The sequence below is a fragment of the Monodelphis domestica genome, chromosome 5 (assembly GCF_027887165.1).
Source record: "Monodelphis domestica isolate mMonDom1 chromosome 5, mMonDom1.pri, whole genome shotgun sequence".
Taxonomy (NCBI): domain Eukaryota; kingdom Metazoa; phylum Chordata; class Mammalia; order Didelphimorphia; family Didelphidae; genus Monodelphis; species Monodelphis domestica.
The window spans coordinates 263,934,263-263,959,194 of NC_077231.1; the positions used below are offsets into that span (position 1 = coordinate 263,934,263).

At 39.7% G+C, this 24,932-nt stretch overlaps 1 protein-coding gene across 2 annotated transcripts in view; it reads left to right on the top strand.

Moving 5' to 3' along the window:
* Positions 1-24,932, top strand: part of DNAJC1 (DnaJ heat shock protein family (Hsp40) member C1) — a 259,166-nt gene that overhangs the window by 212,551 nt on the left and 21,683 nt on the right. For both annotated transcript variants that reach the window (XM_001376748.4, XM_007504882.3), the window contains one exon: positions 8,791-8,910. In XM_001376748.4, the coding sequence (XP_001376785.2) occupies positions 8,791-8,910 (120 nt within the window). The remainder of the gene's footprint in view (positions 1-8,790; positions 8,911-24,932) is intronic.

Consider the following 24,932-nt stretch of genomic DNA (forward strand, 5'->3'; position numbering starts at 1 on the left):
ATGAGTTGGTCGAGAAATTAGTAAAGCCATCCAAGTAAAGAGCAAGTCATCCATGGTTCTTGTTAGGCCCTACGGGATACTCTTTCAAACTCTCCTTAAACTTGGAAGTGACCGCACAAATTCCAGAGCTATCGAGGATGGGGGATGATCTTCCCACAAGCATACAGGAGCCAATAGAATGTGAACAATGAATCATTTTCACTGTCACCTTTGGGATCCTCCTCCCCGCCTGGCTCCTTACTCTTTTTCCTTTACTTTTCAACTCGGAAAATAACCAAGAATGAGAGGGGAAGAAAAACAATTTTTAAAAGCTTTCTAAATCCCCCAGCAAGTTGCCTTCCTTGTTAACCCTTAGCATCTCCTTTTCTGATGACTTTTACATTTACTGTCTATGCAGTACAATTAACACTTTATTACTGTCTTCTGATTGTCTTAACTGCATCATTTAGCTCTTTATTCCAAGGTGCTTGTTCTCTAATTCTTTCATTCATGTATGTCTGTTCATATTACAAATTCTTTATGGACAGGGGCTTATGACTGATTTGCTTAAATGATTTACTTTGTATAAGCTACTTGAGAGAAGGAGCCATGGCTTTCTCAAGGAATCCAGTAACTTTTTCAAAATTAATTCGCATACATCTGATAAACTAGTTCTGGCTTCCCAAAATCTAACACAGTAAATGAGAAACTTTATTTTTTTAGAAATTTTTTATTTTTCAGCCAACAAAAATGTATGTTCTCTCCTTTCCACCCCTGCAATTAAAAAAAAAAAGGAACAAAAAACTCTTAAAAATAAATGTTCATTAAAATGTTTTTAAAAAGAAAAGAAATAGGCATGATGGAACAAAAAAAATTCTTTCATACTCCACACACAAAAATGCTTATCAATGAAAAACTATTGAATGTTAAGATAATGTGGTCTCAGGCAATGGAAAACATGAGGAATATATAGAAATATATCAGATTCAGATTTTAGAAAGTGCTGTCCCTCATAGTAGCCCTTCGCTTTGGGTCATAATTATATAACTAAATTATCTTCTTAATTTTTGAAAGCCCTCTTAATTCTCTACATCCATGTCAGACCCTGCTAAGAAAGCTCCTGTGGCTCCCTATTGCCTTGAGGATAAAATAGTAACTTCTCTGCTTGGTATGAAGTGCCCTTCACAGTCTGAATCCAGCCTACCTGACATGTGGCTCTCTTCACTCCCCACAAACTAGCCTATTCACTCTTTCTCATACACAGTATTTATTCTATGTATTCCCATCTCATTCCTGTGCACAGATCATCCCCCCGCCGGAATACACTCTCTCCTGCCCTCTACTCACTAGAATACTTGGAATTCTTCCAACTTCAGGAGCCACCCCTGACCTGAGACCCTTCTGACCTCCCCCCTCTCTGCCAACCAGAATGCCCAACGATGAGATCCCTTTGGGTGGATTCATTGTTTTCTCTTCTATTTCCACATTGTTTCCCCCAATCCAGGGGATAATAATAATAGCACCTACTGGGTAAGTGCTCTTTTGAGGATCAGTCAGATGACATACATAAAGCATGTGGTAAAATGTAAAGAGCTAGTGAATTATTACTTCTTATTTCCTCCAGTTCCATCACTTTCTGATTGCTTCCAAATCTTTTACCAGTCAAAATTTCTGAGTTTCTTCTTATTTCTTCCATTCCTTTTGCTATCCTATCAGCTAAAAAAAAAAAAGAAAGAATTGGTTTTCATCAGGTCTATCCATTTATTTAAGTTTTCCACAGATGTTTCAAAAATTTTAAAATTATTCCACCATTTTGGCCTACAGTTTTTTACTTTTATTTAGTTCCTTTATTTTATCTCAAATGTAGTTGATTTTCTTCCTTATATTACTTCAATGCATTTATTATATGTGTGTTTGGGTCTTCAGAAAAATAAGTTTTCTTTCTAATGTTATTGTTGGTAGCTTTTCCATTTTTTGTGGTGTTTTTGTTCTTTTGTCCTCTACTCTTTGAATCTATTTATTGTGTTAAAACTCCTTTTAAGTTGCATCATTGTTTTGTGTGGTTTAAAATTTTCTTTTAAGTTTTATGGTAGTTTTACTTCTTTTTGCTCTTCCTGTTTGCTCTCTATACAATTCTAACCAAGATTCTACTAGGAGAGTGTAAATTTGGGAAGATTCTGCTATGCAGGAAACACTTTAAGGAGGGTTCTTCACACAGCTTACATCTTCTGTCCAAGGACCAGCCTTAGTTAACTGCAGAGAAACTTCACCTCTTAGACTTACCATTCAGTGATGCATCTTTTAGTCATGTCAACAAATAAAACCAATTTCTGTAGTAATGAGGAATCATAAAGATATTTTAGAATATAAACACCACTCTAGTTATTTTAAATGTAAAATCTTTGTTCAAGGATCAGTAAATTGGTCTTTTGGGTGAAATGTTTTTGGAAGAACTAAACTTATGCTAAAACTGTCATTTTCATAATAAAGAAAACCAGAAAACAAACCAAGTCACAACTAAATGGAAGGACACTTCATGGTTTCATCTTGCAGTGGTTAATAAAAGAGTTGGTACAGTTGATTTCATTATATATCCAAATGTAATGAGGAATACAATTTCATGTACTTATCTTATCTTTAAGTGTTTGGTGATATAATACACAAAAAAAGACCACACAGAAAATTATTTTTACATATATATATATATACACACACACACACACACACACACACACACACACACACACACACACACACACACACATGAACATCTATTGGAAAGAATGAAAAGGTAGAAAAATTATTTGAAGCCTTTCACAAGATCCAACAAACCAAATAAAAACATACTTTGCTTTGTTGATTCCAATGCAAAGGTAGTTACAGGAAGGGATGGACAAAAAATATATTGGTTCAGCCTCTATGGCTCAACTTTTGAGAAATGAAAGAGGTCAAAGTCTTATAGATAACTTAGAAGACTCATTCCTATGTATCATAAGTAACTTTTTTCCAAAAGAAGGTTGAAAGACACTGAACAAATCAGCATATCCAAAGCCTAGGTCAAGCCACAGCTCTTCATAAAATGACCTTAACCTACGGTGATCTCTTCCTCCTCCAATCTTGCATTTAACTGCCTTTCAGGCATCTCAAACTTGGATCTTCAGTCCAGTAACATCTTAAATTCAACACATTCAAAATTGAACTCGTTATCTTCTCCCCAAATCCTCCCCTTCCAAATTTCTCTTTTACAATCACAGGCAACACTATCCCCCAAAGCTCATACACTAGATATTGCCCTTAATTCCTCACTCCCCCATATCCAATCTGTTTCCAAGGCTTGTCAATACCAGGTTTGCAAACACTCCAATAGCATCCTGGTTGACTTTCCTGCCATATCTCTCCTCACCCCATTCCATCCTCCTTTTCTCAATTGCAGGTCCCATCATGTCATTCAATAAACTCTAGTGACTCCTTGTTGATTCAGAATCCTCTCTTTGGTTTTCAAAACCCTTCTTCACCTAGCCCACCCTTACCTATCCAGTCTTCTTACTCCTTGTGCCCTCCCAACATACTCTTCAGTCCACTGACCCTGGCCACCTGCCCCTTCCACAAACAAGATGCTCCGTCTCCCAGCTCTAGGCATTTTCTCTGGCTCTTTAGAATGTTCTCCCTCTTCCCCTCCATCTCCTCCTGGCTTCTTTCAGGGTCCAACTAAAATCGAAGCCTTTTGCAATCCCTCTTCATTCTAGTGCCTTCTCATTATTAAAGATTTTCCATTTATAGTGTATATAGATTGTTTATGCTTATTTGTTTGCTTGTTGTCTCCCCATTAGAGTAAGTGCTCCTTAAAGCCAGGGACCATCTTTTGCCTTTTTTGTTTTCCAAGGGACTAGAATAGTGCCTGGTGCATAGTAGGAGTTTACTAAATGCTTATTTACTAATGCAGCATTATAGTCATTGCAGAAAAGCTTAAGGCTTCTGAATGTTCCACATGAGCTCATTTTGTCTTTCTAACTAGACAGTAAGCAGATATTACATTATATGCTATTTTCTCATCCCTCACAGCACCTAATAAATACTCTTTCATTGATAGCTAGAAATCGGTACAATAGGAAAAAGAGAAAGAAAAACAAATACCAATGGTAGCAAGTGAAATGAGGACAGCCTTATGGCACCCTATTCCTATAAGGATGCTTAGCTATTGCTTCTAGGCAGGAAGAACTGAGAAAGAAGGTTCTTCCTCAGTGCCATTTTTTATTGATAAAATTAATTTCCTTCCACAAAGCCACTAAATACTCTTTGGGGTACTTGTGGGTTTCAGGTAGATTCCAGTGTTAAACTTGATATCTTATTACAGTAATTTGAAATAAAGTTATAACCTTTACTTTCAAGATGAAAGTTAGTCCTTTTGTATCTAAGGCTTAGAAGAAATGGAATTTACATTTATATTCCATTGTTCTACTTGAATATTTATTAAGGCTGGATGGACTGAGAATTTGTGTGTGGTTATTAGCAGGAGAATGTATTTTTAAAAGCAGATATACATTTCAAAATTAAAAAGTTTACTCAATATAAACTTGAAGACTAGCCGAGTATTAGGTATATCACTTATGAAGTTAGGTATGTTGGGTGGATCATTATAGGTAAGTAATTTTTAAATTTAGTGATATTTGTACAACATGTAACTTTAGCATAAACATGTATCGGGGCTATCTGAGGATACAATGTGCCTTTTGAATTGAGCTGAATCCTTTTAATAAAACAGTTTAATGCTATAAGACAAATTCCTGATTCTACAAAAATTTCTTGTTGGACATGAGTAATTTGGGGGGGATTGGGCATAATGTTTTAATGACGGTATTTTTCAGTTGCTTTTAGGGTACTCCTTCCCTTTTAAAGGAATGTGCCTTTTGATATTAAAGTGTGAGGATTCAGCAATAAAATATGTAACATTACCTATTCCTGCCTTTTTACTTTCCTTGAACTCAGCATTTGCTTTTCTAGAAGCAAAGGCTATTACAGAAGTAAGAGGGGAAGAGTAATCTCATACATTGTGGCCAACATTTCACGAGCTTTAAAAAGTGTGAAACAAGAAATCAATTATCTAAAAAGTACGGCATTTTCCTTCCCAAAAGAGTTAAAGATCTTTCCATTGAAAGGTAGAAAAATTTCAAACAAGGCAAGTTTTATAGCAAAAATTCTTTCTAAGTGGGTGTTTTTTGGACGTGTAATTTAAATTCTCCTATCTGTTCTTTCTTCTAGGCGTCTATTTTTGTATTACTATATTAAAATACTGAATAATTTGAAAACTGTCTACTTGTACCATTTTGTATTCAATATGGAGATTTCCTCCCGAGCGGGCTTCTCTGCTGCACAGTCTGCATGCTTGTGGAGTCACAACAGCTGTCCCCACCCCATGTGGTATCTTCCATTACTTTACTGTAGAGATGAATTTTTGGCCCAGCGTTTCAGGAATATTGGACACACATGGTTTAAGTGACAAAGCAGTATGCTTATGCATTCGTTTGACTCTCCCGCTACAGTTGGCTCCAGATTAGAACAGGGAGAATGCATTCACACCATGGCCACCCTCCTGGCTGCTGGAGGAGCCAGATCACAGGAGGCTCTGTGGCGTCTAAAGACACAATTTAGGATTGCTGAGGAATTACAGATTCCACCAAGAGCCTTACAGCCATGGCAGATAACAATGGATTGCTGAAAGGGCATTCTTCCCTTCCGATTTTCAGGTCCGTTCTTAGGGGTCTGTTTTTATTTTATTTTTAAATATTTAGTAATAGTTACCATGACTGAAAACCGTGAAACCAAGACGATTGATAGCCATAACATTGGGTGGTTTTCAGGGTATCGGTGTCACAGTTATGAGGAGCAGCTAAGATTTTTACAGACGTTCGGTAAAATTTAGATTAGGCAATTTGTATTAATTTTTTTTTCCAGAAAGATATGGTGCTGCTGTATTGTCAGAGCTAGATACTACAAATGAGGAACTAAAATTAGATTCATTTTTAATGCTCACTGTTAATGTGCCGCTTATTTGGAAATCTAATCTGAAAGAAAGCGTGAATTAAAGAATTGTTTTCCTATATGAAGTAATGTTTTACACTCTTGACGTTTTAGACAATTTTGTTGCTCCTAAAATGTTTATTATGCATTTGTTATATTTCATGCAGAAATATGATGATTTGATTTTGTGTGAAATTGCTTTGATACACCATATTTATGTGGTTCGAACACTGTATTAATGTACATCTATATGCAGCTTCAACCTCCTGGTATTCACGTATGATTTTGTACAGCAAGCTTTTACATTTAAATTCAATTTGAAACTTAACCCCTTTGTGTTTCTCAGAGGAAGTTTATTAAGGCATCTGTTTCCTAATGATGCAAGCGTGGACCTTGAGAACGGGACGGAGCCACCCTTGGCTTCGCTTGGTCTTCACTGGCTTTACTGTCCTAGAAGTGCTTCACCAGACCCGTTTTCCCCTCTGCGTAGAGCTTAAAATATCAGAGTGCATTTTAAGGTCTTCTGGTGGGGGAAGATTTCTATTTCTGGTTGTCTCTAAATAGCAAAGAAGTTCCAGCTGCGGCCAAGTCCCACCTAGCTGGGGACTTCCCTGGGCTCTCCCCACTGAATTTCTGGGTGTTTTGTAGTGGACTCTGCAGATGAATATGTTTGAGGCTTTCAGCATTTAGTGGAGACAAAATAGAATGATTGATAAAATCCTCCCTACTATTGGCTATTATTTACTGACTCTTAAGTGGCAGGTTGTATTTATGCCAATTTATCTGCTTCAGGGAACATTCTTGATAGCAGAACAAAGTGAATAAAAGTAGTTTGCTTTGCAAATGAATGCAAATGGGAGAGCCTTTCGGAAAGCCCTTTTACTGGGGCAGAGCACGTTGATTATGAGTGAAGCTGCCATTTGGACATGGTGAAAAGAGCACGCTTGAACCATTGATTGGGGGAGACAGTAAAAAGTCAGGAAGGGCCGTTAAGCTCGCAGTGCGGCAGGCGGATGTCAGTGTGGTTAGAGCACAGTAGGAGAATGACAGGGAGGATTAGTGTCAGGGAGAAGCTTTGCTGTAGCTGTGGAGATGGTCCCTGGGGTCACTCACCTCTGACTGTTGTTCTGCTCTGCTCCTGGATCTGTAATGCAGACTGCTTAATATATGCCTGTTCATTATCGGAAATGGTGATTAGAAGATGTATTTGTCTCAAAGGCTTCTTTAAAAATAAAAATTAAAGAGGAAAAAGGTTAGTTTTGCATCTTCTCTCTACTTACAACTGTTGCTGGGTTTATTTATTCCTTTTTTTATAATGTGGGAATGGCTGATGCCTCCGGAGAATAATTCAGCGAAGCCAGACAGGGTCCATTTTTGTCCTGGAATGATTAGCTATTCGCTTCTGATTGTCTCTTGAGTGGGTCAGGTTCTGTCTTAGCTGTGGATAGCGAGAGGGAAAATGTTTAGAATTTGTTGGGCTTTTAATGCCGTTTTTTAATTTGGGGGATCTACTTATTTTCTGGTTTTCTGGAGATAGCTAATGCTGGATTTCGGATTTTGAAAGCCATTGTGTGCCCCAAAGTAAAGTGCAACCTTTGTGTGTTCAGGAGTGCAATCCTAGCCCGGACCCTGGCCTCTCCAAGTATCCCAAATGGCAGCCCATTATGATGAACCACTGGCTGGTTGGGACTGACTCGATCAATCATTCCTTCAGAATGCGGACGGTACTTTAGTGCCAGACCAACCAAAATGCATCACTTTTCAGACATGTTCTCCGCCTCTCTTCTGATTTGTAACAGCACACAGTAAACCGCGCTTAATTTATACCTTTAAGTGGTCTTTGCTTTCTTTGAATAGAAAACTTTTAAGCTAATAATAATAACTCATATATATCTCTGTGGTGGGTTCACACTTACCAATGGACTTCGATCTTGGCTTTCCCCATGGGCAACCTTTTCCTGACATCGAATTTCTGGGTGTCTGTAGTAGACTCTACAGATGAATATGTGGGAGGCTCTCAGCAGTTGTGGTAGCAGGACAGGATGATAAAACCCTCCCTACTTACTACTGGCTGTTAGTTACTGGCTCTTAAGTGGGGCAGGTAGTAAGTGTAGCCTTACCCCCACTTTACAGATAAGGAAACTAAGGCTTAGAGGAATGTCAACATGGAATCTAGAAACCTAAAACTTGGGGTTCGTCAACTCTTCCTAGCCCACGAGTTTCTAGGTTCCATGTGGACAGGAACTGTGTTCCTTGAGCGCAGTGACAGCTCCCCGTGCCTAACTCTCTTTCCTCTACCTTATGCTGCCTCTCAAAGTCCAAAACCTTCCTTCTCTGCTTCTCCTTCATTTTCCCACCTTCCAGCTCTCATCCCACAGGTTTCCATACGTGAGTACTAGAAGTTATGTATACCCTTTCATAAGCATACAGAAGGCTTCCCAAACACCACTGATCCACAAGGATTACAAATGAGTAATTCCTGCCTCTCTTTAAAAATGAAATTTTCCTTCCTTTGGGGAGAAAAGCGATCTTTCTTATGTGCCCCCATTGAAAAACTAATAAATGGTTGTTTCTTTTGCACTCTAGTTCTTAAACGGAGAGCCACATCCCATTTTTATTCCACATCTAATTCCTAAAATGGGAAACCCTCATAAGCTCTTAGAACCCTATTAAAAATGTAGCGCCTTTTGCAAAAAAGCATTGTGGCGGGTGATTTATTAACATTCTTGTGGAAACATTTTGGCAAGCAATTTTTCCAATTTCCCATTATTCTTTTTTTTTAATGTTTTACAGGCACCTGAATGGACAGAAGAGGACCTCAGCCAGCTGACAAGAAGTATGGTTAAGTTCCCAGGGGGGACCCCAGGTCGATGGGAAAAGATTGCTCACGAATTGGGTCGATCAGTGACAGATGTGAGTTCACTCAGATTTGCATTGTATGGGGAGTGACAAACCAGAACAAGACAGGCTGTGTAGAAGAAGGCAGACAGAGATGGGGTCCGACATTGTCTTTGGAGGAAGGCTACGATCCTTTTAGGACCTGGAAGTGAACCATTAACTAACTAAGCAAAAAGCAGATGTCGTCCTCTCCCCCTCTCCCCCCCCCCCCATGTCCCCCCCCCCCCCTGCAATTAACAGCTGTAACTGATCAGCTGTATGCAGACTTCCAGAGCCAGGAGAGCTGAGTGACTAACCTAATCAGGAAAACTATGACAGTGCGGATGTTCTTGGTGACTCCTTTTAACCGTGAAAGAATATTCCAGTGAAATACAATTTTATATCAACTGGATTTTAAATTTGATTTCTTTACATAGACATAGATGTGGGTACAGTTTGCTGATATTTATATAGGTGGTTTTCGGGAATTAAATTTTAAAAGATTTCATGATACAAAAGGTGTTTTTGCCTTTCGAATAAAGTTAATACCTTTCCATTGAATGAGTTATAGAATCATAGGCAAAGAATAGGAACCTGATTGGTTATGCCAAAAAGTTGATGCTAAAATCCACTTTGTAATCTTCCTAGAAAATCAATAAAGGAGGGAGCTTCTTATAGTTAAAAAAATACACACTATTTCTGACAATAGTTTTGGCAAGCTATACTCCATAGATAACCATTATTATATATCATTTGAGAGGTTAATGAAGGCAAAGTTTTAAATAAGTCCATTTTGTTCAGCTCTTAAAGGGACATTGGAGCTCAAAGATTTCCTCATTTTAGAGTTACACGTCAAAGAACAGTAGTGATTTGCTCAAGGTTACTCAGTAACATCTAGGGAAAGCAGGATTGGAACCCTGGTCTTCTGGCTCCAATCCAGAGTTCTTTACACTATATTATGCTTTCTAGTATTCATTTGTCTTGGGTCGATTTAAATTCAAGAAAAACCTGGCAAAAAAATGTCTTGTAGTCCATTTCTAAAAAAGCCAATTAATCATATACATTTAGAAGTCACTTTCCTGATAAATTTACACATTTTGCATTTGGAAACAAATGGGAATATGGAAAGGCTGCTGTCCAGTTAGGTGTTTGGGTTTTTTCCCCCCATTTCAAAGGGTATAAATTAAATTATATATCGAAAGATATATATATATATATATATATATGTATGTATGTATGTATTTATTTGGAGAGCCAGCATGGTGTAGGGGAAAGAGGTCTGTACTTTGAGACAGTGGACCAAGGGGCTTAGCACATGACTTCAGCCACTTGGTAACTAGATGACTATGAGCAAGTCATTAATCAAGTTACAACTACTCCTTATAAAGAACTAAAGAGACTCTAGCACGCTAGAGTTTTAAGTTGTGTATTATATTAAGTTGAAAGACAGGTTGGGAAGCATAGCAGTTACAATCTGTGCCCTGATAACGTTTTTAGCATGTTTTATTTTCTGGGAAAGGAGACTGTCTTGAATCTAACTAGAGAATGATGGTTCAAAAGAGCCTTTCTACTTCTAGGACTCCCAGAGGTGGGGAAACGTTCCATTTACTTTCCAAAATGTACTGTTTGTCAGTCTTACAATAAAGGGATCTCAGGATTAATTAATTAATTGATTGATTGATTGGTTAATCTTTTTGTAAACATTCTGAAAGAATAGAAGGCATTTATGTGGAACCTTTCTCTCTGGAAGTTACTCAAAGTGACTAATGTTGTTGTATTTGCTGAAAATTACTTGAGAAAATGGAAGGTAGTGTTTTCTTGAAAAGGCCACAAAACTGGCACTTTTCTCAAAGTGTTCATTTATAAGAGCAGAAAATCTTTAAGTTCGACTTTGATGGAGGTAGAGTAGGAGATAAATATTCATGTAGAACCTACTAAATGCTAGACATTGTGCAAAGTACTTTATAAATATTATCTCATTTGATCCTCACAACCCCAGAAGGTAGGTGCTATTATTGTCCCCATTTTACATGAGAAAACTGAGGCAAACAGAGGTTAGATTATTTGCCCTGGGTCACATAGCTACTAAATGTCTGAGGCTAGATGAATTCAATTTCAGTACTCTGTACAATGCATCTGGCCACCTGATGAAACCAAGTGATGAGCCTGGCAACGTAATGGAAAGAGCACAGAATTTGGAGTCAAAGGGCTTTATTTCCTTTTATCTTAGAAGACACCTCTGTCTGCCTTGGTTTCCACAACTGTAAAATGGATAATAACAGCACCTCCCTCCCAGGGTTGTTAATGTGAGATAATAATTGTAAAGTGCTTAGCAAAGTGCCTGGCATGTAGCATCACTTAATAAATAATTATTCCCTCCCTAGATTCAATGATCTCCTAGTCCCCTTTCTCAACTCCACCAATATGGCACGCTGGCATTTAAAGACTGATGAGGTCATTTGAATATGGAGTTTTCTGGCTTGTAGAGGGTTTTCATTAATAGTTACTGTTCAAAAATCTCACATAGAAGCGAAAATGTTCTCTACTTTGTTTGAAGAAAATGTAGGAGGGGAAAGTGGATCAGAATAAAATAGTGAGAATAAGAAATGTTTAGAATGCATAAAATGTACCTGATGAGATTTGGAGTGACTAAGTTATTATGTTAAAGACTAAAGGGAAAAATGTTGTGCCCAAGTGCCACCCTGGCAGAGCTGCCTTAGCTTCATGCAGAAAAAATCCTCTTCCTAGTTGCAAAAAACATCATGTGATGCTGACTCTCCTGTGTCCATCTTTAACCTTGATGGTTCAAACAGTTCCCAAAGAAGCCTGAATTGGTGCCTGTGGCAACTACTTTTTCCTTTATATCATAGAAGGGATTGACTAGGACAGTTTGATATTTTAAAACAAATTTTATAACTCCAAGAACCTTTCAAACATTTATAAGGCAATGTAATCGATGGTCTTAAATTTTTGCAACACCATAAATTACCTCGAGGACTTTCTTTGTATTTCCATTCTGTTAACAACTTTTTCATAGGTAAGAACAGCATATTCCATTCTAATAGCACAAGAAAAAAATTCAGTTACTCAGCCCAAAAGATAGATTCTCATTCTCTGTGGCTTTATGCATAATCCAGACACATAACAACATGAAAGATAACACATGATTTAGTGTGTGGCTTTTAAATCTCACTGAATTCCAGTCAAAATGAGTCTGAATGGCTCCAGTGGCATTTTAAATGAAAATTGGCACAACTTTTAACCAAAAAAAAATGTTATTAATTTGATTTGTTTCATTAAGCATTTGATTATGAAAAGAAAACCAGGTTCACTTTACTGTAATACAAGCTCCTGCCTGCTGACCTGGTTACCTGTACAAGCGCTCCCTGTCAGCCTCCACACATCTGTTCTTTGACCCATTTTCCTTGTTGAATTTGTAGCTGCAGGCTTAGTTCTCATTCCTATCCTTGAATGCTTAGAGAAACAATTGACCTTTTAAAAAAAATCATAAATTCTACATTTGGATTGTCAGTGATTTAGTGATTCAGTGATTTGGATTGTCAGTGGATTTATTGTGAAAAACCCATTTTAATCCTCAATTAGGAAGGAGGTTTTAAGTGTATTACTGTCAAATTAACATTGAGTTAGATTGCTAAATTCTAACCCAGATGAATACAAGTAATGTCATTAGCTTTCCGTTTTTTTTAATTAAGACAAAGCATAAGTATCTTTTAGCTCTGATATACCTAACCTGATAATGAAATGTGACCAGACAAGACCTACCTTAGTCTAGATAAAATGCTTAAAATGTTAATTTATGCCTTTTAGCAAATAATTTTGGTAACCACAAAGGGTGCTTGAAATTGTAAAAACAACAGATGAAACAAAAACTGTCTGGCATGCAAAACAGATTTTAATGTGATTATTAACTGCAGGTTTTCTAAATTAAAGGCAGGGGGATCTCCAGTTTCCTACTTGGGAAGCCATATTGTTCCCTTGCCTAAAAGGATGTAAACTGATTCTGCTTCCCTCGTTGGCTACTAATCTCTTGCATTTTGGTTGTGATAACAGACTGATGGGGGATTTGCCGCCTGCTTGGAAAGGGGTCCAGGTAGGCTGCAGAACAATAGACAGGTGGAGAGATTGGAACTGACTTTCCTGATTAGCATGGGGCCACAGCGTGAGGTAAGAGGTGTACAGTTAGATAAGCTGCCCCAGATGTCAGAGGAAAGATGATAAAGTGATTAACTTGCTTCCCACTCTGTAGCTTCAACGGTGAGAATTGGCTCATTGGGGAAGTGTAAGTTTTGTTGGTTTTGAAACTGCCTCATTGCATCACCCCCTTAACAAGGCTCCCTGTATGTCAGTGACAAACACTGATTTTTTTTTTTATCAGCAGCTGTAACCATAAATAGTCAGTCAACAAATATTTATTCATCTCTTACTCTGTGCTAGGCAGTATGGTAGGGGCTGGGAGTATGAATGAAAATAAGGAAAACTATTGCTAGTCACAATGAGCTTACATTCTAATGGGGAGAGAGCAAAACAGACAGCAAAAATATAAAGTTAAAAAAAGACACCTACACACAAAGTAATTCATGCAAGGCATTATGGGAAGGTAAGCAAAAAGAGTTGGGGTTGTCCAAAAAAAAAAAAAAGCTTCAGGCAGAACGTGGTATCTGAGCTGCATCTTCAAGGCAAGCTCCTCTGGGAAGTGGAGGGACTGCATTGCAGGCAGGAGGGGTAGTTGGGGTCAGGGGTAGAGGGCTTTAAAAGCTAAACAGAGACGTTTATATTTTATTCTAGAGGCAAGAGGAAGCAACTGGAATTAATTCAATAGGGGAGTCACACAGACAGGTCTGCAGTTAAAGAAAATTGCTTTGACAGCAGCATATAGGATGGACCGTAGTAGGGAGAGACCCGGTCAGAGACTAATTAGGAGGCTCTTGTAATCGTCTAGGTAAGACAGGAGGAGGAACCGCTGCATAGTGGCCCTGGGAGTCCAGAGATGTCCTCGGGGTAGTGAGAGCAAGATTAACTCGCTGATTGGCTATGTGGAGTGAGGAGGAGCCAGGAGCCCAGGGCCATCCTGGTTATTCACCTGGAGAGGGTACCTTGGACAGAAAGAGACACGTTCAGACTAGGGTTGGGGACCAGAGGGGAAAATGAGTCCAGCTTTAGACAGGTTGAATGTAAAGTCTCTCCAGGACATCCAGTTTGAAACTGGAAGTCATGGGAGAGACCAAGAGAGTCTACAAAGGGAAAAGAGCCTTGAGGAGTCCACACAGTGAAGAGATTGTGATGTGGATCAGGAGCTCTCCAGATCCACCAAGGAAGAATGGTCAGACGGGTAAGAAATGAGCCAGAAGAAAGCAGCATCCCAGAAAACCCAAAGAGGAAAGCATCCAGGAGGAGGCCGAGTACAGTCAAATACAGCAATTAGATTGGGAAGAATTAGGAGAGACTGTCATTATTTGGCAATTAAGAGAATTTGGCTAACATTAAAGACAGAAGATTCAGATGAGCTGAATCAATTAGCCATATTGGAAAAGATTGAAGAGTGAGAAAAGAGAAAGTGGAGGCAATAAATGGAAGCAAGTTTTTCAAGGAGTTAGAGGGGAAAAAAGAGATGATGAAGATGTAGCAAAGCTTTTTTAGTTTTTAAAGATAGGAAAGATTTGAGCCAATTTGAAAGCAGAAGGAAATGAAAGATTATGAGGTAAAAGAAAGTTGTTTTCAGAAGTTCCCCCTTCATCCCCCCTTTTCATTCTGTTCATCTGCCTCTCCACCTACCTACCCTTCCACCATGTTTGTTGCCCCCGTTTGTTTAGAGTCATTTCCCCACTATGGCACTCCTCATGCAAGTGCCAAAAAATTGACTTTGTATCCCATTCTATCAGGACTTTGTTCTGTGTCCTGTTAATTAATGTGATGAATCAATTCAAAATAAAAAGTTAACAATAATGACAGATTTTTTTCAGCCTATCTAGACTATTCAACATTCAGTGAACTTTTTTCCTTCTGGCCTTACCCAAGGTAGTATGCTCACTGTATAATACATTTGCTTTTCAGCAGGTCTTCAAGTGCTCGGCCAATAGGAATTTGAAGATTTCAGAAAAATGTAGCATACTGGCAAAAACGTTATTTTGGGAGTAGTGAGACTATTTGGAGTCTCTCAAATTACACTACAGTAGTATATATTAATAGGTCCTAGATGGGACCTCAACATAGTGTTAAATGGTTTTAATAATCAACAGGATAGCATTTTCTGTCTCCCACAGAACAGAATCTTTCTCTTGGTGATCACATCATCTCCCTTGGGTTCAGCTATCATCTCTGGGCAGATCTAGCTGTAGACTCTCTCCTGAGCTACAATTCCACATCACCAACTTCCTTTTGAATATTTCCTACTGGATGTCCCATAGGAGTCATAAACTCCATATGTCTGAAACAGATTTCCCCATTTCTTGAGGACATCACCATCCCTCCTGTCATTCAGATTTGCAACCTCAGAATCATCCTTGACTCTTCTTTCTGCCTCACTTCCCATATCCAGTTGTTTCCCAAGTCTTGCCCCTTCTACCTCCACAACATTTCTTCCATGCATTCATCCCACTCACACAGCTGCCACCCTTGACAAGCCCCTCATCTATTTTCTCCTGGACTTTTGAAAGAGCCTCCTACCTGGGCTCTCCTCTCTCAAACCCCTCTCTTCTCTCCCTAGTCCATCCTCTACACCACTGCCAAATGGAAATTCCTGAAGCAAAGCCCCTACTCGAGAGGCTTCAGGGGTTCCCTGTTTTCCGGTGGTTCCTTTCAAACTCTGGAATTTTTATTCCAGATTTGACCTCTAAAGCTTTGTACCAGTTAATCCCAGCAGACTTCTCCAGGCTTATTACTCATTCTTTATACTTTCCTACACAATCCAGGCAAGCTAGCCAGCTTGCTGTTTCCCATGCATGATATTACATTTCCCCTTCTCAGAGCCTATGTTTTGTACAGTCTTTTCCCCTTGCTTAGAATTCACCATCTCCTCACCACTGCTTTCTAGAATCCCCAGCTTGCTTCAAGGCTCAGCTCTAACTCAGCCTCCCCCTGTCCAGGGTTACACAGGTAGTAAGTGTCTGTAGCAAGATCTGAACTTGTCTTCTTGATGAGTACCCTTTCCCTCTCTCCAAAAATTACTTTATATTTACTTTATGGTGTTTTTAAATTTCTTTATCTGTGTTCAAATTGTTTTCTTCTAATAGATTGTAACATCCCTATAGGTAAGCACTGTTTTGTCTCTATATCCCAAGTATCTAGCACAGTGCCTAGGCCATAGAAGGAACTTAATTCTTGTTGAATGAGTGAATCTCAAAAAGAAAATCACAAGTTGTCTATTTATTACATGAAAACAGAATTTTCAATGTTCAATTTAAAACTAAAATGAAGGACTCAAGTGATGAGTCATCAAAGAGAACTCAAGTAAGACTAGACATCATTGTATTGGTCTAAGGTAGTCATTCCAAACCTTTTGGGGGGGGGGGGATCAAGGACCCCTTTTGGAATCTAGTAAAGCCTCCAGATCCTTCTCAAAATAATGTTTTTAACTGAAAGAAATTCTAACTTTCAGTTAGATGTTAGTGAAAATGAAGATATTATTTTTCCCCACTCAAGTTCATGTAGCTGTGAAGTCTTATCATAGGACCCCTGGTCTAAGGGCATAGCATTTATTTAGCTAAGATATTGGCTTATATTTGAAGAAGTCTTCCAATGAATTGAGGACTTGGAGCTATCCTTCATATGGGACGTCTAGGCTTGGAAACAAAGGGTTAGGGACTCTGTTTCTGGCCATCAGATGGAGCTATTGCGATGTATAAGGGCTATTAGGGCAAAAAAGAATGGTACCTATCTTTGGAAGCCCCTTGGTCTTTGGGAAGAATTAGCTGAGATGCTTGGAGGCTCCTTGGTTCCTGGGGAAAGAGCCGACACTTAGGAGAATGGTGCCAACCAACTTCACAGATGGCTAGACGCTCGTTAAGTTTGAATCTCTGTGAACTCGCCCTTTTTTAATCTGATGGGGGGGGGGTGACTTCTTCTAAAAGAAAGAATAGAAAAGCACCCCTACCTTGACCTAGCAAAGCCAAGAAGAAAAGAGATGTTCTTACGCCCTGGCCAGAAGACAAGGAGAATCAATCCATCCTCGCCGCTGAGGGTTGCGTTAGCTCCACAACCCAGGAAGAGCCCATGGCACTGAGATAGAGAGACCTGAAAGGCCTAGTTCCTCTTTCCTTCCTAATGGCTACTTCCACTTCTCAAAAGGAAGATTGCTTCTGTCCAGAGTAACCAACAGGGTCAGCACGCGATGGGTCCCTCTTGTGTCTCCATTCCAGATGGCCCCTAGCATTCGTTTAGTCAGACGTATTGCTCTGAAAGCGAAGCTTCACGGGCCCGTCCGTGGGAATCGTGGGCTGTGCTCCCAGAGGCCCTCTTGATGGCTCCCTGAGATTGGCATTTCTTGCATTCAACAACTAGCGGGAAAGGTCGGTCCTTCTCTAGAGGAGGAGGCAGAGACCTACTCTGGAGCAGCGCGCACAGGACACGCACAAAGGCGGATTCTGAGTTCTCAGAAGAGAGCCTGTCTGCTGCACTGGCGGGACGAGGCTTTGGACATTTGACTCGGGTCTTGGGGGCTGGACACAGCCCCATCCTGCGGAGATGGGCACCCCAAAGACAAGGAAATGAGGGAATGTTCATGAACAGCGAAGGGCCGTTTGGGAGTCCTTGACCACTCGGGAGGAAGGCCAGGGTCAGAGGTAAAATTCCAGGGGCAGCCCCGGGAATCCGTCTCCGGGCTATGAACCCTTAAGTGCCTTTTGTGCTTTAGGCACCGCGCTCAGGGCTGGAGATTCAAAGACAAAAGGGAAGGCCCTGCCTTGGAGATGGCAGGGACATGGAGAAGTAAACAGAAGATACTGACAGCCAGGGGAAGAGGACAGTCCTGGAGGATGTGAAGCCTGAGCTGAGCCCTGAAGAAAAGGAAAGCTTTTAAGAGGCAGACAGGGGAAAGAGTAGTTTCCAAGCATAGGAAATGGCTTGTGCAGATGCAGAGGGGGAGATGAAGCACCAAGTTCAGGGGAAAGCTAATAGTCCTCCATTCTGGCCGAAATATAGTTTGTAGAGGAGAAAAGTAGAATACTAATAATAGTCACAGTAGCCCTCTCCCCTGTCATCTCTTTGGATCCGCACCACCCTGGGAGGTAGGAATATCATAATCCCATTTTGCAAATGAGGAAAAGGAGATAAAGAGACATTAAGTGATTTCCCCAAGGCCCTATAGCTAGTAAGTATCTGTGGTAGGATTTGAACTCGCATCTTCCCAATTCCAGCCCCAGCACTAACCACAGAGCCACCAAGCTGCCCCGGGAGTGTGACAAAGCCTGAAAAGTAAGGAGAAGCCCCGGCTCTCTTGCTTCATCCTCTATGCATCAGAGGACACTGGAGGTTTCTTAACAGTGTGGTCGCACGGTCAGACGGTGCCTTAGACAGGGATTTGGACCTGGGGGTGACAGAGGAGAGAAACCAGGAGTCCCAGGAAAGGATAATGACAAAAGTGGAGGGAAGGAGGGCCCTGATGGAGGGAAGGGGATGATTGCAAGCTGTGTCCTGCGGAGGGGGCGGAAACCAATGAGATTCAGGGACTGCTTCCATGTGGAGGTGGGAGAGGGAGCTTGAAAGAGGAGGAATCTTTTGTGGGGGCGTCCAGGAGGTGTCCAGCAGGCAGGTGACAGGGTGGGAGCAGAGTGCCAGACAAGGGCTTCCCGGAGGAGGGGGCAGTGACCGAAGCTGTGCCCAAGCCAAAAAAGAGGAGGAAAAGCCTTCAGATACAAGGTAGTCTGTGGAAAGGCAGTTTCTGTCAAATGATGAGATCAGAAGCCAGAGAGGGAGAGGAGGAGGGAGCGGAGCTCTCCAGGGTCTTCTTTCTGGGAGTTTAGCAGAGAAGGGAGCCTGGGGAGCAGAAGGGGAAGAGGGTGACAGCTGGAGGGGATGGCAATAAAGGGTTTTAAAGGATGGAATAGACCTGGGTATGCAAAGACTCCGCCACTAAACTCAGAACTGCAGGATGACTCCATGCTAGAAGAGAAACAATCAGAGGTGGAGGGAGAAGAGTAGCCTTGGCAAGAAGAACCACCATTTGCTCAGAAATTGTCAGAGAAATCATCTGAGGAATTTCAGCGGCTTAGACTTAGTTCAGGATTGAGAATTGTCAGGGCGTGTGTAGAGGACAACTGATTGTAGAATCAGTTAACTAACAAAGGAAGACTATTTTTTCTAATTAAATTTTATTTTATAATTCCTCAGTGTAAAAATAGTTTCTAACATTTTTCAAAGAATATTAAGTCTCGAATTCTGTCCCTCTTTCCTTCCATCCCCCCAAACCCCGACCTCTGCTATGATAGTAAGCCACCTCGTATCCATTTTACATGTGTGATCATGTAAAACATTTTCCATATTAATTTTTTTGTGGAAGGAAACTCAAATAGAAAAAAATTAAAGCAAGTGAAAAAAATCTGCTGTGGTCTGGATTCAGACGCTCAGTTATTTATCTCTGAAAGTAGATGGCAGTTTTTATCATAAACCCTTTGGGATAGTTTTGGATCATTATATTTTTGAGAATAGCTATTATTCATAGTTGTTCATTGTACCGTGTTCCTATTGCTTTCTACAGTGCTCTCTTGGTTCTGCTTATTTTACTCTGCTTCAGTCCGTGTAAGACTTTGCAGATTTTTCTGAGCTCCTCCTGCTTGTCATTTCTTATAGCACAATCGTATTCCATCACAATCACATACTATAACTTACTCAGCCATTTATCCATGAATGGGTATCCCCTCCCTTTCTAATTCATTGCCCTCACAAAAAGAGCTGCTTTAAATATTTTTTATATAAAAATCCTTTCCCTTTTTGTTTTTTATCTCTTTGGAATACAAACCTAGTAATAGTATTGCTGGGTCAGAGAGTATGTACTGTTTTCTAGCCCTTTGGGCCTACGTGTGAGTTGCTCTCCTGCATCATTGAATCAGTTGACAACTCCCCCAATCGTGCATTCTTCCTGTCTCAACTGTCCCCTCCAAATTTTGTCATTTTCTTTTTCTGTCATAATAGCCAATCTGATAGATGTGGGATGGTATCTCAGAGTTGTTTTAATTTGCATTTCTCTAATTAATAGTGATTTAGAGCACTTTTTGCATGACCATGAAGAGTTTTAATTATTTTGTCTGAGAACTGCCTGTTCATATCCTTTCACCATTTCTCAATTGGGGAATGACATATATTCTTTTATATTCATCTCATTTCTCTATGTATTTGAGAAAAAGAGGCCTTTATTAGAGACTCATAAAAAAAATTTGCACCAAAATGATAACTTTATTACTCTCTACCCTATCTGTTTAGTTTCTAGCCTCCACTTTTCCCAATTTGTACTTTTTTCTATCAGTTCCACTCCCCTTCTCTTCTCTCATTCTCCTCCTACTTTCCTGTACGGCAAAATAACTTTTTATACCCAACTGATTATGTATGTTCTTCCTTCTTTGAATCACTTCTAAGGAGAGTAAGGTTGTCATGCTCCCCTGCCCACATCCCTCATCTTCCCCTCCACTATAAATGCTCTTTCATACCTCTTTTATTTGAGATAATTTACCCATTCTGCTTCCCTTCCTTTTTCCCAGTACAGTCCTCTTTCTCATGCCTTCATCTTATTTTATTTTTTATATAATCCCATCATATTCAGCTCACACATTCACCCTCTAAGTATATTTCTTCTAACTGTCCTAGGAGTGACAAAGTTATTTTGTGTTGCAAGAATCGTCTCCCCATGTAGGGATGTCCACAGTTTAACCTTATTGAATGTCTTTCGATTTCTCTTTCCCTGTTTACTTTTTTATGATTCTCTTGAGTCTTATATTTGAGTCAAATTTTTCATTCAGCTCTTTTTTTTTTTCATCAGGAATGTTTGAAATTCCTCTATTTCACTGAATGTCCCTTTTTTCCTATAAAGGGTTATGCTCAGTTTTGCTGGGTAAATGATTCTTGGTTGATGCCTTAGTTCCTTTGACTTCTGGAATATTCTATTCCAGGTTCTTTGATCCTTTAATGTAGAAGCTGCTCAATCTTGTGTTGCCCTGGCTATGATTCCACAACACTTGAATTGTTTCTTTTTGACTGCTTGCAATATTTTCTTCTTGACCTGGGAGTTCTGGAAGTTGGTTATAATATTCCTGGCAGTTATCCTTTTGGGATCTCTTTCTAGAGATGCTTGATTGATTCTTTCAATTTTTATTTTGCATATAACCCAGACTGAATTGCTTGCCAGCACCAGGAGGGAGTAGGGATGATCAGAGAGAGACCATATGAATGAAACAACTTCAGAAAATTTATTTGTAAATGTATTAAAATAAAAATAAAATAAAAATTTATTTTTCCCTCTGATACTAGGATACCAGGTCAATTTTCTGTGATGATTTCTTGAGAGATAATGTCTAACATCTTTTTTTTTTTTTATCATGGCTTTCAAGTAGTTCAATAACTCTCATATTATCTCTCCTCGATTTATTTTTCAGGTCAGTTGCTTTTCCAATGATATAGTTCACATTTTCTTCTATTTTTTTTATTTATTTGATTTTGTTTAATTGTTCCTTAATGACTCATGGAGTCATTCACTCCCACTTGCCCAATTCTAATTTTCAAGACATAATTTTCTTCAGTAAGCTTTTTTACCTTCTTTTCCATCTGGCCAGTTTTGTGAGTTCTTTTCCTCTGTGAATTATTGTACCTCTTTTTTCCATTGGGCCAATTCTGCCTTTCAAGAAGTTCTCTTTGCATTTTTTTATATCTTTTTCCATTTCCAGTTCTTCTTTTAAAGTTCTTTCCTTCATTGGATTTTTGTGTCTCTTTTACTAATTGACCTATTCTGATTTTTAAGGTATTAATTTCTTCATTTTTTGTGCCTCCTTTTCCAAGCTGTTGACTCTTTTTTCATGATTTGCCTGTTATCATTCTCATTTTTTCCCAATTTTTCTTCTACTTATTTGATTTTTGGAATCCTTTTTGAGACCCTTCCCCATTCATTCTTTTTGTACTTGAAAGCAGTTCATATTTTTCTTGAAGGCTTTGAATGAAACAGTACTGACTTTGTGTCTTCTGAGTTTGAGTCTAACCTGTTACCAAAATACCTTTCTAAGTTGAGTTTCTTTTTTTGATTTTTTTTGTTGTTTTCCTTCCTTTTTCTTTTCTTTTAGTTTAAAAAACTATTCAAATTGGGCTCTGTAATTGTGGGGAAGAGGACACTGTTCAAACTTCAGGTTCTTTGTACAGCACCCTTCAGAGCTTGCACTGGGGATCTCTCTTCTTTGAGTTATTCCTAGGTGGTAACAAGTAAGGAAAGGTGTGTTTAATACTTTCCTGGCCTATGCTTTGGTCGGGGAGCAACCCCAAGCACTCTTACCTTTTGGAACTAAGACTGGGGGCCCCTGTGGCTATTGTATGCTGGGACTCCTCCTCACCCTGTGATGGAACCCCAGGACTGTGACTTGGTTGGTAAAACAATAAGAGTCTTACATGCAGAGCTGGCAAAGGGACCCTCTATTCTCCCTCTGGTCCATTCGACTTCCCCCATCCCCATCCCACCTGTGGCTGAGATCTCTGGAGTCCTTTGCTACTTTTAGCCTCTTCCCTGGAACACTAGATCCCTCGTGCTGGCCTTCTAAGTTGTGATAGGCTGAAAAATTACTTTGCTTTGTCTCTTGGTGGGTTATTCTGCTCCAGAATTCGTTTTGAGGCATTACATCATGTAATTTGGTAGAGTTCAGATGAATTTGTGTACCTGCTCCACCATCTTGGCTCCCCAGTCAAGGCCATTAAGGGAGGTCAAATGGACCAGATGTACAAAGGAGCAAAGGTCAGAAAGTTTTGGTGATGACAAATATTAGGTTCAGAAGGAAGGCAGGGGAAAGATGAAAGGACAGAGGAGAAGTGGGGACAATCGAGTGTTAGAATTTAAAGTCATGAAAGGTGACACAATTATGATGAAGTTCAAGGTAGGACCAGCCCTGCACATGACTAAGGGAGAGGGAAGCTGGAAGTCACCTGAGGTGAATGAACTTCTTTAAGGAAGGGGGCATTGGTGTGTGTGTTGCATTATCAAATAGGAGGACTGGGATTCGTTTGGAGGTGGGGGGTGAGAGAAGGGGAGAGAGAGAAGAGGATGGGGAGAGGGACAGAGGGAGACAAAGAGAGACTGAGGAAGAGAGGGAAGCAGAAAGAAAGAGAAAGAGACATTTACTACACCTCTTGAAAGAAGAGGGAGGGTTAACCTGGTCCTCAGAGCCAATAACTCCCAAGAGCAGATCTTCTGAGATCAGTGAATGGACTGAACCTCAGAGAAGAAAAAGAGTGCTGAGGGAATGATGACCGAGGTAGGTGGCAATGGGAAACCAACTCCTCCTGCTGGCCCAGGAATCAGCAGGAATGAGAGACAAGAAAGGCAGATTTCTTTGAGTTCAAGAAGAAAGAGTAAAAAAAAGATATCAAAGAGGCTTGTTGGGTTAGGTTGGGTTTTTTTTTTTCTGATGTTTGAGTGAAAAGTCCAGAAATCCAAAGAAGAAAAACTGGTTGGGAATGAGACCACTGGGGAAGATAGCAAAGGAAAGTGAGTTTTCACTCGGTGAGAATGACTGTTTGTAGGAAAAATAGGTTAGCACTTTGCTCCACCATAAGACTAGAGATATCCCAGTTGGTTGCAGCTTCTACCTTCCAAAAGCCCCATGATGGGGGATGGCACCGATGCAGGTATTCCTTTGCCTGACACTGGTACTAGTGGCAGGAGCTTCAGCTACAGGTTTTGACTGGAAGCAAAGAACAAAAGACAAAGATATATTGGGGAAGTAGAATCAAAGAGGAGTTGGCAACTAATTGGATGTGAAGGAGAGGAAAGATTGTTGTAGTGTTGTCTTGGAAATGAGTAGAAATAGGGAAGTAAGGAAGAAAAGCCAAACCATATTTTGGGGAAAAGAAAAATTGAATTTTTGTTGAGTTTGAGATGCTAGAAAGCTGTTGTGTAGAGATGTCTGGTAACTTTTTCGCTAACTTTTATGCTTTAAAAATATAATTTCTAGCTTAAATCAGAGGTTTAACATTCCAAATTTCTGGACCTAAATCCTTGTTTCTGTTTATAAAATCATAGGTTTCAGGTTGGAAGGAGCTTAGAGACTTCTTATATAGTCCAATTCCCTCACTTGACAGATAAAACTTTGATGGAGTTCATCACATTTGAAAAAAAAGATACAGCTACAATCCAGTCATCTATAATCTGCTTAGAAGAAGCTCTAGACCTAAAATCAGAATACCTGGGATGCGATTGTGGCCCTGACTCACCTGTGTGACTTTAGAGCCTTTCTAAAGCCTCAGGGTTTCTTTCAGAAAATGAGGGAGTTGGACTACATGACGACTTAGGTCTTGTCCAACTCTTAATCTCTTATCCTACTTCCTCTCATAATATTAATGTATTTATGTTCTCTAACAAATTTGAGTGTTTAAAGCACAGCAAAAGTAGATTATAGTTGATTAATGCATTTGTAGACTATGTTTAATTAGTAATATTGCAAATTCTTGGTTTCCCCAGTTTGCCTGCTAGCCAACCCTCTAGAAGCCTTTGTGACTGAAGCTCACACAGTGTTCAGATAAAACACATTCTAGTTTTGGGGAGTTATTGGCTCTAAGGACCAGGTTAACCCTCCCTCTTCTTTCAAGAGGTGTAGTAAACGGCTTAAAGTAAATGTCTCTTTCTCTCTCTCTCTCTGCCTCCCTCTCTTCCTCAGTCTCTGTCTTTGGGTCTCTATTTCTATCTCTCTTTCTGTCTAGATTATAGTATGAGTATATATATATATGGACCCTGATTTAATTCATACTATAATCTAATACACAAAATGAGAATATATTCAATCGAGTTGTATTATGAGAATGTCATTCTTAGGATTCTAAATGTCACCTTTTTCTAGATACACTCAGGTAGTTTTAAATGG